Source organism: Camelus bactrianus, chromosome 34 (assembly GCF_048773025.1).
Source record: "Camelus bactrianus isolate YW-2024 breed Bactrian camel chromosome 34, ASM4877302v1, whole genome shotgun sequence".
Taxonomy (NCBI): domain Eukaryota; kingdom Metazoa; phylum Chordata; class Mammalia; order Artiodactyla; family Camelidae; genus Camelus; species Camelus bactrianus.
Window position 1 is genome coordinate 574,854 of NC_133572.1, and position 12,959 is coordinate 587,812.

At 54.8% G+C, this 12,959-nt stretch overlaps 1 protein-coding gene across 3 annotated transcripts; it reads left to right on the top strand.

Annotated features, from left to right (window-relative positions):
• The first annotated feature begins 824 nt into the window (after positions 1 to 824).
• Positions 825 to 12,371, top strand: LOC123619623 (transmembrane protein 121B). 3 transcript variants are annotated; one of them, XM_074357552.1, is made up of 4 exons: positions 825 to 5,925; positions 6,030 to 7,037; positions 7,179 to 7,256; positions 7,662 to 12,371. In XM_074357552.1, exon 4 carries the CDS (start codon positions 8,147 to 8,149, stop codon positions 9,671 to 9,673), a length of 1,527 nt encoding a protein of 508 aa, XP_074213653.1. In that variant the 5' UTR covers positions 825 to 5,925; positions 6,030 to 7,037; positions 7,179 to 7,256; positions 7,662 to 8,146; the 3' UTR covers positions 9,674 to 12,371. The 3 variants fall into 3 exon arrangements, with proteins under 3 accessions (XP_074213653.1, XP_074213651.1, XP_074213652.1); XM_074357550.1 differs by having other exon boundaries at positions 825 to 4,389; positions 5,780 to 5,925; positions 6,030 to 7,256; XM_074357551.1 differs by having other exon boundaries at positions 825 to 4,075; positions 5,780 to 5,925; positions 6,030 to 7,256.
• The last annotated feature ends 588 nt before the right edge of the window (positions 12,372 to 12,959 follow it).

Below are 12,959 nucleotides of genomic sequence, written 5' to 3' on the forward strand. Positions count from 1 at the left end.
TTGTAAACTGTGTATAGTATCTGATTTTTCAGGCATACAGTTCTATATTCAGCCATTAGGTCAGGCTTGTTAATGATGTGTTTAAACTTGTGTATGTATTTACCAAAATCTTACCGGTTTGATTTGTCGATTACTGAGACATGTGTTTGTATCCCCCACTGTAATTAGGTATTTGCCAGTTTCTCATGATAATACTGCTCACTTTGCTTTCCTTGTTTTTAAGCTGTGTTATTGTGTAGGCACAAGTTCAGAATTACGATGTCTTTCTGGAACCTGGCCCTTTGACAGCAGCAAGTGTTTAGACAGTACAACATGCCAGTGTTTTCTAAGTGCTCTCACTGTGTTAACTTACTGACCCTTCATAACAATTCTATGAAGTAGGGGCTATTACTGCCCCCATTTTGCAGATGGGAAAACTGAGCACAGAGACATTAAGTAACTTGACCAAGGTCACCAGCTTCTGAGTGGCGGCATCGGGACTTGGAGCCGGTTAGTCTGGCTCCAGCTGTGTGCTCGTAACTACTAGGCTGCACTGTCCCTTGTTATTTGGGGAAGTTCTTTATCTCTGATCATTTTCTTGGGTATAAGGTTTATTTTTTCTAATGTTAGTATAGCCATGCCAGCTTTTTAAAGTTACTATTTGCTTGGTTTGTTTACATAAATGCATTAAAAATACACATTTTTTTTTCTTCAGCCTTTCACTTTCGATCTTTCCTTGTCTTTATGTTTTAGAGATATTTCTTATAAAAGCATATAGCTGGGAATTTTAAAAAATCTAAGCCAATGATCTCAGTTATTAAAAGGACATTTACAGTGATCACTGATCTGTTTAGCTTCTTTTTTTTAACCATCCATTGCTCTCTGGCTTCTGCTACTTCTGACGAGAATCCGCTGTCGGTCTGCCTGCTGTCCTTCGTTTTGCCACCTGGTTTCTCTGAAGATCGTTTGCTTCAGACGCTCTCCAGGTTCCCGTCCAAGCATCTAGGAGCGTGTTTATTTTCACTCATCCTGCAGGATTCGCTGCGACTCCTGAATCTGTGGATCGGAGAATTTCTTTCACAGTTTTAGAACTTTTTCAGCCAAAATTTCTTTTCTTGTGTTGTCCTCACCCTTTCATGTCTCTCCTGGAACTTCTGTTGGGCCCACTTTGGACCTCCCCAGTCCCTCCACCTTGTCAGTCGATCTCTCTCTCACACATCACAGCCCCCAGCTCTGTCTGCTGCCTTCGACAGAACTTGCTATGTCATTAAATTTATTGTCTCTTTAGTTACGTCTCATGTGCTGCTTAATCCAGCTATTAATTTTTTTCAATGCCTTGAAATCTGAAGTTCTTTTTTTAAAAAAAAATCTTCCTTTTTTTGGCATTGACTGATCATTTTCTTGTGTAACATTTAATTCCTTTAATGACTTTCAAACTGTTTTTTGAGTTATCAGTGGTTGCTCCAGAGCTAATAATATACGTCTTAGCTTATGATTTACACCAGTTTATACCACCTTCACTTCAGCAAGATGTAAAAGCAGCTCCCATATGTTTCCACTCCCTCCTTCCCTTTTCAGTGCTGCGTTTTTTTTTTTTTTTGTGGGGGGAGATAATTAGGCTTGTTTATTTATTCCTGGAGGAGGCACTGGGGTCCGGACCCCTTGAGCTGCACCTCCCCCCTTTTACCTGCATTATCATCACATATATTATATCTCTATATGTTGCAATATACATTTTCTAATTATTACTTTACATAAAAGTTTTATGTCTTATTTTTTAATCTTTTCATGAACTAACTTTATTAAAACATTTTTTATTGATTTATAATCATTTTACAATGTTGTGTCAAATTCCAGTGTAGAGAACAATTTTTCAGTTGTAAATGAACATATATATATATTCATTGTCACATTGTTTCTCTGTGAGCTACCATAAGATCTTGTGTATATTTCCCTGTGCTGTACAGCATAATCTTGCTTATCTATTCTACATTTTGAAATCCCAGTTTATCCCTTCCCACCCCCCCATCCCCTTGGCAACCACAAGTTTGTATTCTATGTCTATGAGTCTGTTTCTGTTTTGTATTTATGCTTTGTTTGTTTGCTTTGGGTTTTTTTTTTTTTTAGATTCCACATATGAGCGATCTCACATGGTATTTTTCTTTCTCTTTCTGGCTTACTTCACTTAGAATGGCATTCTCCAGGAGCATCCATGTTGCTGCAAATGGCGTTATGTTGTCGGTTTTTATGGCTGAATAGTATTCCATTGTATAAATATACCACATCTTCTTTATCCAGTCATCTGTTGATGGACATTTAGGCTGTTTCCATGTCTTGGCTGTTGTAAATAGTGCTGCTATGAACATTGGGGTGCAGGTGTCATCCTGAAGTAGGGTTCCTTCTGGATATATGACCAGGAGAAAAGTTTTATGTCTTTTAAAGAAGCTGAGATCTACTCTCCCTCTACCAGAGAGAAAATATATTTATAAAGCTTGTTATATCAAAATTCTTGTTTACCATTTCTAGTTCTCTTCACTGAGAGGATTCAAGTCACCACCAGAAATTTGTCATTTTATCACAGCTGTGCCCACACCCCTCCTCTGTGCTGTTATTGTTAAAGATACTACATTTTTATGTGTTAAAGGCCCAACAGCACGATGCTAATTATATGGTTTTATGCAATTCCTTTTTCAAAAGACAGGTTTTAAAATAGCAGTTTTAGGTTCACAGCAAAAATCGAGAGGGAAGTACAGAGGTTTCCCATAAAGCCGCACCCCCGGTGCGTGATGCACAGCCTCCCCCGTCATCAGCAGCCCCGCCAGACGGCACGTTTGTTACACCTGAGGAGACGCGTGGACACGCACCGCCCAAAGCGCAGTTTACATCAGGGTTCGCTCTCGGCGCCGCGGTCTGTGGCTCTGGACGAGTTACAGGGGTGCGTGTCCAGTACAGTGTCAGGCCGAGTATTTTAGTGGCCCTGAAAGTCGCCCATGCGCCACCTGTTCATCGCTCCCCCCGCCACCCCTGGCAAGCACTGATCTTTTTACTGTCTCTGTGGTTTTGTCTTTCCCAGAGTGTCATGCAGTTGGAATCCTACAACATGTGACCTTTTCAGATTGGCTTCTTTCATTTAGTAATCTGCATTTAAATTCCCCCCATGTCTTTTCATGACTTGAAGCTCATTTATTTTTAGTGCTGAATAGTCTTACACTGTCTGGCTGTTCCCCAGTGTATTTCTCCATGTACCTACTGCATGGCATCTCTGTTGCTTCCAAGTTCTGGCAGTTGTGAGTAAGGCTGCTATAAATATCCACGTGCAGGTTTTATGTGGAGGTGAGTTTTCAGCTCCTTTGGGTAAACATCAGGGAGCACGACTGCTGCATTAGAATTGTTTAGTTTTGTAAAAATGCCAACTATCTTCCGAAGCAGCCGTGCCATCCTGCATGGCCGCCAGCCACGGAGGAGGGTTCCTGTTCTGCGTCCTTACCCGACCCTGGCGGTTCTGGTCAGGTGTGTGGTGGTACCTCGCTGTTGTTTTAATTGCATCTCCCTGATGACGTAAGACCTGGAGCATCTTTTCCTGTGCTTATTTGCCATCTGCATGTCTTCTTTGGGGAGGTGCCTATTAAGTTCCTTTGAGCCTTTTTTTTATATGGGTCGCTTGCCTCCTGTGGTTGAGCCTCGTGTGTACTTTGGCTAACAGCCCTTTATCAGGTGTGTCCTTTGCAAATATTTTCTCGCAGTCTGTGGTTTACCTTCCCGTTCTCTTGACAGTGTCTTTTGCAGAGCAGACATTTAACATTTTTACGTCCAGCTTCCCAGTTCTTCCTTTCTCAGATCACAGCTTTGGTGTTGCATCTAGAAGTCATTGCCAAACCCAGGATCACCGAGGCCTCCTCCTGCGTGATCTGCTTTACATTTAGGCCTGGGATCCACTTTGAGTTAATTTTTGTGAAGGGTGTAGATCTGTGTGTAGATTCTTCTTCTTTCTTCATGTGGATGCCCAGTTGTTCCTGCACCATTTGATGAAAAGATGCAATTACTTTTTAAGTAGGTGATAAGAAAGGAGAAGAAATATGCAGTTACGTTGTTTTCCGTAAGTACCTACCTAGTGACCTTTCCTGGCAATCTTTGTGTTCTTGGTGTGTATGGATCTGAATGATTGCTTTCAGCCTGAAGCGCCTCCCTCAGTATAGTTTCTTTCCAAGGCAGGTGTGCCAGCGACAAGCTTCTCCGGTATTGTTTATCTGGAAATGTCTTCACGTCACCTTCACTGCTGAAAGGCAGTTTCGCTGGATGTAAGGATCTTGTTTCACTTCTTCCTTCGGCACTTGCAGAGCGTCTCCCCCGCTTTCTGGTCTCCACTCTTTCTGATGAGAAGTTTGCTGTTAGTCTTGCTGGGATTCCCTGGTATGTGACATAGTTTTTCCCTTGCTGTTTTCAAGATTTTCTCTGTGTCTTTAGCTTTTGACACGCTGTCTACGACGTGTCTGGATGCGAGTCTCTGTGCGTACCCTGTGTGGAGTTTGTTGAGCTTCTTGGATGTGTAGATTCATTGTTTTTTTTTTTTTTTAAATCCAATCTGAGGCATTTTCAGGCATTATTTCTTTGAATTTCTTTTTCTTCGCCCTCTCTCTCTCCTCTCCTCCAGGTACTCCCACCGGGTGCCTGTTCACGAGGTCGGTGGTGCCCCACCTCTCTCCCAGCTTCTGTTCGTTTTCTTCTGAATTCCCTTCTCTCTGTTCTTCGGTGTTTGGCCTCTGCCAGTGTGTCTGGGCTAACGCCGGGACTCCTTCACCAGAGGGTCCTGCACGCCTGTGGGCGCAGCCTGGCTCTGGGGACTGGGGGCTCTGAGTGGTGGGCAGAGAGCGTTGTCTTCAGAGCGCTCTCAGAGGAGTCCTGAAGCTTCACATCCTCACAGGCTGAAGCTTCGCAGACTCATCCTGCTCCAGGGTGGCTCCTCACCAGCTCCCCGGTCATTTTCTGGGAGTCGGCCTGGTGCTGTGCCTTTCCACAGGGGCCCCCAGAAGGCTCCACACAGCCTCCGACAGCTCCCGGTGGTACCTGCTGTGAAGGCAGAGGGCAGCGGTGATGCACGGACAGCGGGCCTTGGCTCAGTGCTGAGGGGCCGCCCTGCCCGCTGAACTTTCCTGTGCTGCTGGGCTGATCTGGGACGTCTGCCCGCCCCCTGGCCTGCCTACGGCTGCTCCAGGAGGGCAGTGACCTTGGCCTTTCCCCTCCAGGAGGACCAGGGTATCAGGTCTCCAAACAAGCCTTACCCAGTGCCCCCACCCCCATTTAACAGGTGCTTAGAGAAATAATTTTTGGATGAAAACCTGCTTAGTTTGTCCCTGTCCCCCAGAATGGAAAGGAAGGTTGTGGGTGGGTGAGAGCACTGGGCTGAGAGTCAAATCTCAGCCTAACTCTGCCCTGTACTGGCTGTGTGACTGGAAGTCAGCTGCTCCACCTGTTTCCAGACCCGGGTGCTTATGAGCTGCTCAGTGACTGTGTCTTCCCCTTTCCAGTTCCTCATGGCATGTCTGTACTCACTTACTGTACGACAAAGTCTTTTTAACTTCCTTCTTCTCATCTTAGCCACATCTATGTCAAGCCCTCCAGGCTGAAGCGAAGGCTCTGTGTGTGCGCACACGTGTGTGCATGGTATGCACGTGTGTGTGTGCACGTGGCAGATCAGACGCAACCCAGTGCAAAGTGGATACCCCTCCGGCATTCTGACTACCAGGTACCGTGTTTTGCGCCCTGATTTCTCATCCTTATTATCTGTGGTCTCTTTGCTCAGGAATAAAAAGGAAAATTGGGCTAAAGACTCATACAAAAGTTAATCTGAGCGATTGAAGCCTGCTTCCCAGAAATGCAAAGATGACTTCAAAGGGCTGTTACCCCGGAGTTACCAGGGAGGACACCTGTCTCAGGAGGCACTGGCGGGTGAGAGCAGGCGGGGGGCGTTGGAGTGGTGGGGTGGTGAGCGGGGGCCGGGCGGGGCGGGTTCTCAGCGTTCCCTCCGGAACCCCGTTCTCTGCCTTCATCAGCTGCTCCTGCTTCTTCAGCTGCTTCGTTAACTCGAGCAGGAGTCCTGGGCCAGCTTTCAGGTGAGCTGCTGGCTGGTGTTTCCTCAAGGGGAGAGCTGGGAGCCCAGCTGCTGTCACTCCCGGTAGCAGTTGGCAGCTCCCCCATCCGCTTTTTAACCTGGACGGGCTCAGCCCTGACATCTGTTGGAGCTGCTGTGGTGCTCACAGGAGTGCAGGCTTCCCCTGCTGCTTCTTCCCCACCTTGCCCGGGTGGGCAGGCCATGCACCAGCTGGCAGCGCCGAAGCTCGTGAGGGAAGCACGTGGTGAAGCCTGTGAGCGGCTCCAGGAACCGCTGCTCCTCACGAGAGCCGCTTAGCTCCCTGGAGTTTACCCAAGTGCAGAGCTGTTGGGAGCGGAACTCTGAACGTGGCCTCAGGAAGGAATCCAGCCCAGAAAACTGTCATTAGCAGCCGCCTGCGCTAGGAGTAGATGTTCACGGGAGGGTAAGACACGAGCTAAATGGAACAGTGATGGTAACAACAGTCAAGGTTAACCGAGAACATTCTCCATGCCAGCCACTGGGCCAAACCCTTGGGACTCATGACCTCCCTCAATACAACAGCCTGGTGAGATAGATAGCGGCCCCTTTTCACAGCTGGATAACCTGAGGCTCAAAGAGGTGAAGTAACCAGTCCGAGATCACACGGGCTGAGTGGCAGAGCTGAGACCTCCGCCCCAGAGCTCAGCGCACCCCGCCAACCCGCTCTGCCTTGCACTGCTCCTCACGAGAGCCGACCGGCCACAGAATTTTCCAAACGCGTGTGTGTGCTGGGGGCAGCTTGTGGGTTCGAAATCCCACATCTACTACGGATTAGTTGTGCAGACAACTCCAAGAGGCTGGGAAAAGCAGGTTCAGCTCAAAACGACCCTATTCAAGAAGCAGATTCAGGGGCAAGTCCTGGGCAACCAGCCGCTACCACCACTGAGCCCCACTCCCTCAATCGGCCTGTTTGGTGTCGTCTGGGAAGGTGAGCCCCAGCCGCGGCGGCCTGAGAAACGAAGGCAGGGAACAAGCAGCCTCAGTGTGGCGAGGAGGAGGAAGGGGTGGGCAGGCTTCCTGCCCTGCGTCATAGGCTGGGCGTTTGCATCACATAGACCTGCTTCCTAAGCCCCGCAGTCTTGGCTCCGCCTGCTGCCTTCCTGAGCTGCTTCTGGATTCCAGCCCCGTCGGGCACTAAGTCCAGGAGGTGAGTCAGGACGAGCTGGGACCTAGAGACGCAGGGCTGCCCAGTTCCCGCCCACTGGCCAGGCTGCAGTGCTCCCCATGACCACCTTTGGGCCTGTGTTTCTATCAGGGTGCCGGTTCTCTGGGTGTCCCTTTACTTTCCTCTGCTGTGCATCTTCCTGTCGCCCCACTCTTGCTGCTTTAAGGACCTCAGAGAATACTGAAGGCCCACTTGGCTGGGGCCACAGGGACCACCCCCCACCCCTCCTTTCATCTCAAGCATTCATAGTCAAAGAACTGCTCCATTCACTGGAAACGGGTACCTCCCCCAACTGAGCCCAGTGCAGGGCACACGAATATGTGCAAAGAGTCTCCCGTTCCTGGTCCTTGTAATCAGTATGGCCTGACTCCTCCACTGGTTTTTAAGGGCCCCAGGGAGAAACAGGATGTCCCAATGAAAACGCCACTTGACAGAGGAGAGGCCAATGCTGCTCTGGTGCCTGCGGAGGTCTGAGCCTGTCTTTTGAATCTCGCGCTTGGGGCACGGTCTACACTGAGACCAAGGCTGTCAGGTCCCTAACACCCCGGGGACTCAGCTGGTGGGACATCACCGGCTACTTCCCATCCCGCCCCCAGCGACCCTCCTGGTTCTGACCGCGGCGCCCTCCGCCCCACCCCAACTCCGCGCCTCGAGTCCCCCCACCCGTCCTCCTGCCGACCCAGGCTTTCCCCCTCCCGGCCCTCAATCCAATCCCGGTTTCCCCGCCCCGCCCCCAGTTCTCGGCTGGGCCGCCCCGCGCGCCGTCACTGCCACCGTCACCGCGCGTCGGCAGCAGCCCGCGCGCGCCCGGCCACGGGGCTTGGCTCGCGGCGCGCGGCTCCGGCCGGGTAGGCGGGAGGGAGCCGAGGACAATGCGCCCCGCGCGCGGCGCCCCCCGCGCGGCCCCGCCCCCCGCCCGGCTGCAGCCCCGGTTCCTGCGCGGCCGGAGCGGCTCGGGCAGCAGCAGCGGCAGCGGCAGCGGCAGCAGCGCGGGCGCAGAGCGCGAAGACGACGACGAGAGCGCCAGCATCAGCAGGCCGCTGGTGCCCGCCGCGCCCCCGGGGACCCCCGCCGCCTCCCGCGCCTCCACGCCCACCTCCCCGTGCAGCATGACCGCCGCCGACCTGGGCGCTAGCGCGGCGGCCGGGGCCGTCGGGGGCGCGGGCGGCCCAGGCCCCGGCCCCGGCCCCTCCTGCCGTTCGTGTTGCGGCTGCTGCGGCCGCCGGGCCCGGCCGGGCCGCGGTGGTGGGCGCCGCGGCTGCGCCCCCGGCCCGGGCTGCCGCTGGGGCTACCAGGCGCTGTCCGTGGCGCTGCTGCTGGCGCAGGGCGGCCTGCTGGACGTGTACCTCATTGCCGTCACCGACCTGTACTGGTGCTCCTGGGTCGCCACGGACCTGGTGGTGGCGGCGGGCTGGGCCATCTTCTTCGCCAAGAACAGCCGGGGCCGTCGGGGCGGCGGGCACGCCCACCACCCGCACCACCCGCACGCCGCGCCCCTGCACCTGCCGGCCGCCGCCTCCGCCGCCGCCGGGGCTGCGGGCGCCAAGGCGCGCGGCGGCCGCGGGGGCGCAGGCGGCCCGGGGCCGGCGGGGGCGGCGGGGGCAGCCGGCGAGTTCGCCTTCGCCTACCTGGCCTGGCTCATCTACTCCATCGCCTTCACACCCAAGGTGGTGCTCATCCTCGGCACGTCCATCCTGGACCTCATCGAGCTGCGCGCGCCCTTCGGCACCACGGGCTTTCGCCTCACCATGGCGCTGTCCGCGCCGCTGCTCTACAGCCTGGTGCGGGCCATCGGCGAGGCGGGCGCCGCCCCCGGCTCCGCGGGACCCCTGCTCCTGCAGCCCCAGCAGCACCGCGCCGCCGGCTGCTTCCTGGGCACGTGCCTGGACCTGCTGGACAGCTTCGCCCTGGTGGAGCTGATGCTGGACGGCCGCGCGCCGCTTCCCGCGCACCTGCGCTACCTGCTGATCGCCGTCTACTTCCTCGCGCTCGCCTCGCCGGTGCTCTGGCTCCACGAGATCCACGCCGCCGCCGCCGCCCCCCGGGGCCGGGCTTCGCGGCCGGGCCGCTGCGGCCGCCTCCTGCGCCTGCTGGGCGGCTGCCTGGTGGACGCGCCGCTGCTGGCGCTGCGCTGCCTGCTGGCGGTGAGCTACCAGCAGCCTCTCTCTGTCTTCATGCTCAAAAACCTCTTCTTCCTCGGCTGCCGCGGCCTGGAGGCCCTGGAGGGCTGCTGGGATCCGGGGATCCCGGCGTCCCCGAGTCGGGCCAGGGCGGGCTACGGCGCTCCGCCCTCTGCCTCGCAGGTGCCGGGAGGCCCCCAGCTGGCCCACTGCGTCTCAGAGGACGAGGGGGGAACCCACGGCTATGTGAACACCCTGGCTGTGGCCGCCCAGAATTGAGGGGTTGGGGGGCTCTCCTTGGGGATGGGAGACCCCCACTCCCCGTCTTCTGACCTTCTCCCACCAGGTTGGATCAGCCTCTGTCTGGGGCGGCAACTGTTAATAGGACCAAGGGCCAGTGTGCCCTTCTGAACCCCTTGTGTCAGACCTGCCTGGAGGGAGATGGCGCTGCGGTGACGAGGAAGGTTCCCTGACTGTGTCCTCGTCTCCAAGCCCTCCACTCACCCTGGCCTCCAAGGGGCTGGGTGCCCCTGCTTCTTGCATGCCCCACCTCCACCTTGATTCCTATCCACTGTGGGGGAGGGTGGAGGAAAGGGGTGTCCAGGCAGGGGGTGCTGGGCCAGGGCTCTCCCTCCCACATGCTTGGACTTGCCAGCTGCTTTTAGGCTATGGGTAGTGGCCGTTGCCCCACGCCTTGAAACTGACCCAGGATCCACAGTGCCCCCAATGTGTGTGTGTCGTTTCTTCCAGATGGCAGATGCGAAGTCTGCGTGTGTGTGGGTGTGGGTGTGGGTGTGTGTTGTTTCCTGTGTCCCTGTGTCCCTCACAATCAGTAGGAGATCTGGGGAGTCCTTGTTCTCCCCACCACACACATTCCTATCTGAATCTGAGGCCATGAATTCCCAGAAAGAGCTGGGCTCCTGGGGGCTGCCTGGCTGCCCTCCTCCCAGGACCTTCCTCAGTCCGGCTCCTCTCCTCTCAGCTGGGGGAGGGGAGGGGCCACACTCTAAGGACCAAACTGCACCCATTCTTGGGTGAGTGAGCATTTCTACCTCCATGCTTTCCACTTTAGCTGCATCACGCACTGATGCCACTTGCAAAAATGATAAATACTCAGAAGTTGCATTCACCGTGGCCACTGGATCCAGCTGGGTTTGGTGCCAGTGTTACTTATTACAGGGTCTGGAGGGTCAGCCGTCAGCTGCCTCCCTCGCTCCCTCCCTCTGCACCCACAGCTCCTGTCCGACCTGAAGCTTGTTGCTGGCTGGGCCAGATCTTGGCTCAGAAGAATAGTTTTGGAGGGGTTCCTGGACAGATGTGACGCTGGGTCTCCCATGGGCCTGAGAGAAGGAAATTCAGCTCCCCATCTGTCTGTTCTTCCCCTGGGGAGCTTGGTGTAGATCAGAAAGGGTGACCTTGTCCTCTGCTCTGGTCTTGAGAGTTTCTAGGGAAAAAGCAGGCTGCGTGGGGTGGGGTGGGCAAGCCCTCCCCGGCCCAGCCCCCTCCCTGGTGTGCCTCCCGTCAAGGCTGATGACAGGTGACATCCAGGGGTAGCCATGTAGAGTCTTGATGTGGGACCTCAGTCTTGGCATCTCGGCGGCGGGGCGGTGGGAGTGTGGGAGGAGAGCTGGGAGCAAGGCTAGGGGTACTCACTCTCTTCCCCACCGCCCCGAAACAGGCAGGGGTGGGGGTCGTCAGAATCCATGTTTCTCCCCCGTTCTGTGCCTGGGCAGCTTTGTGTGGTGCGGTAAACCGTGGACAAAGAGCCAGATGTCCTGGGTTGTGGCTTTGACTATGTCACCCACAAGCTGTGAGTGACACACCACTTTTGCTTTCTGGGCCTCAGTTTTTCGCTTGGGGCCCGGCTCTCCCACCTTCTGGGGGCTTGTTGACAGAAGAGGAGACACAGGAGGGCTGAGGGCAAGGAGGACAAAGCTGCCCTCAGTGCTGTCCCTGCTCCCAGCCCTCCTCTCCATACCGACAGGCCCAATGTTAGCTGGTGGGATTTTGCAACTAATTGTGTGTTTTCTGCCTTCTCTCCTCCCCCCAGGACTCCTCTTCTTTCCCTTTGAATTCCATGTGGTCAAAGCTCTGGGGCCCAGACCCTGGGGGGCAGGAGCCGCTCCCTCTGTTCCCATGTCCTCTCTCCAGCTTTGCTGTTTCTCTGCTACCTGATCTCAGTGACTGAGAAGGACTGTGTCTGAGCCATGGCTGGCCCCTGCCCGGCCCTCGCCCCTCGCCCTTTCTACTGTTTGGGTGGTGGTCTCCCTACTGAGTGACCGGCTGTGAAATCTCGAGGCTGTCGAGCTTTCTTGGGGGCTGGCACAGGTTCTGATGAGCTGCCACTTCCCCAGTACATCGAGAGACTGATGGCACCGGCTGAATCTGGCAGAGGCCAGGCCACTGGCCCCTGGATGCACGTCCTTCTGACACTTGGTGCCAGCACTTGTCCTCAGGGGTCAGCCCCTCCCTTCTGGTGTTTTTCTTGAGCCCTTTTACTTACTTCCCTTGCCCCATTCACAACAAGAAATGCCCCGAAAGCTTCATTTTTCTGGCTTTCTAGGGGCATCTGTAGTGCGGGTCAGACCGGAGATGCTGCCTGTGGGTCCAGCAGACAGGATGTGCACTGTCCCCGGGCCTGCGTCCACAGTGCGGGTCACGGAGAAGAACCTGGGGTCGGATCAGGGGCCGCCTGCCTCTAACATCGGGCAGGGCCTGTGTCTCAGCCCCTGACTCCTGATCTGGTTTAAAGAGGGCTTGGACTGGAGCCTCTCTCAGGACAGTTTCGACAGACGTGCCCCGGTGCCTACTGCACATGTTTTTGTGGAAGAGAGTGAGCTGGTAGGCAGAGCCTGGAAGATGGGAAGTGCACCATGCTAGCATTTATCACGTTTTTTTCTTCCTTCTCTTTTTAAAAATATAACCAGCCTCTGTTCTGAAAATAAAAAACTTGAGACTTGTCACAAGCTTCCTGTGTGGTTTGTTTTAAGATCTTTCCTGTCCTGGTTTCCCTTACTAAACTCTTAAATATCACTGTGACATTTGTCATCATTTTGTGGGTTCGTGTTAACATTGCGGGTACACCTCGGCTACTTCCTTCCCGGTGGTGGGATCTTGAGGAAGGGTGTTGGCCTTTTCCCAGCTTGGGGTGGGGCCGGCCAGGCTTTCTCAGGCAGAGCTAAGTCACCTGGGCCTCACTCCTGCTTCTTGCCAAGAACAATTTGCCAAAGCGGGAAAGGCTGCGAAACAACTTCTTGAAGACTCTGCCTTCCTCTGTTACTCTTCCCAGCCTGGAGCACGAACTCTTACCGTGAAGGAGGGACACACGCCCCGTTTGTGTGTTTTTAACCCACGGGGGACTGTGGAGTCGGCACAGGGACAGACACGCTCGCTGCTGCGCTCCTTCCGCGCAGAGACGGCCAGCGCTGCGCCAGGTGGCCTGCCAGAGGCCAGGAGCTTGCTCAGCCTCCCAGCTGCGCCCTGGCGCTCACCTGGCCCCGGGGACCCCTCACTTGTAAAACAGGAGCCCTGTCACCTCCCTCACAGGCTGTGTAAGAGTTAAATG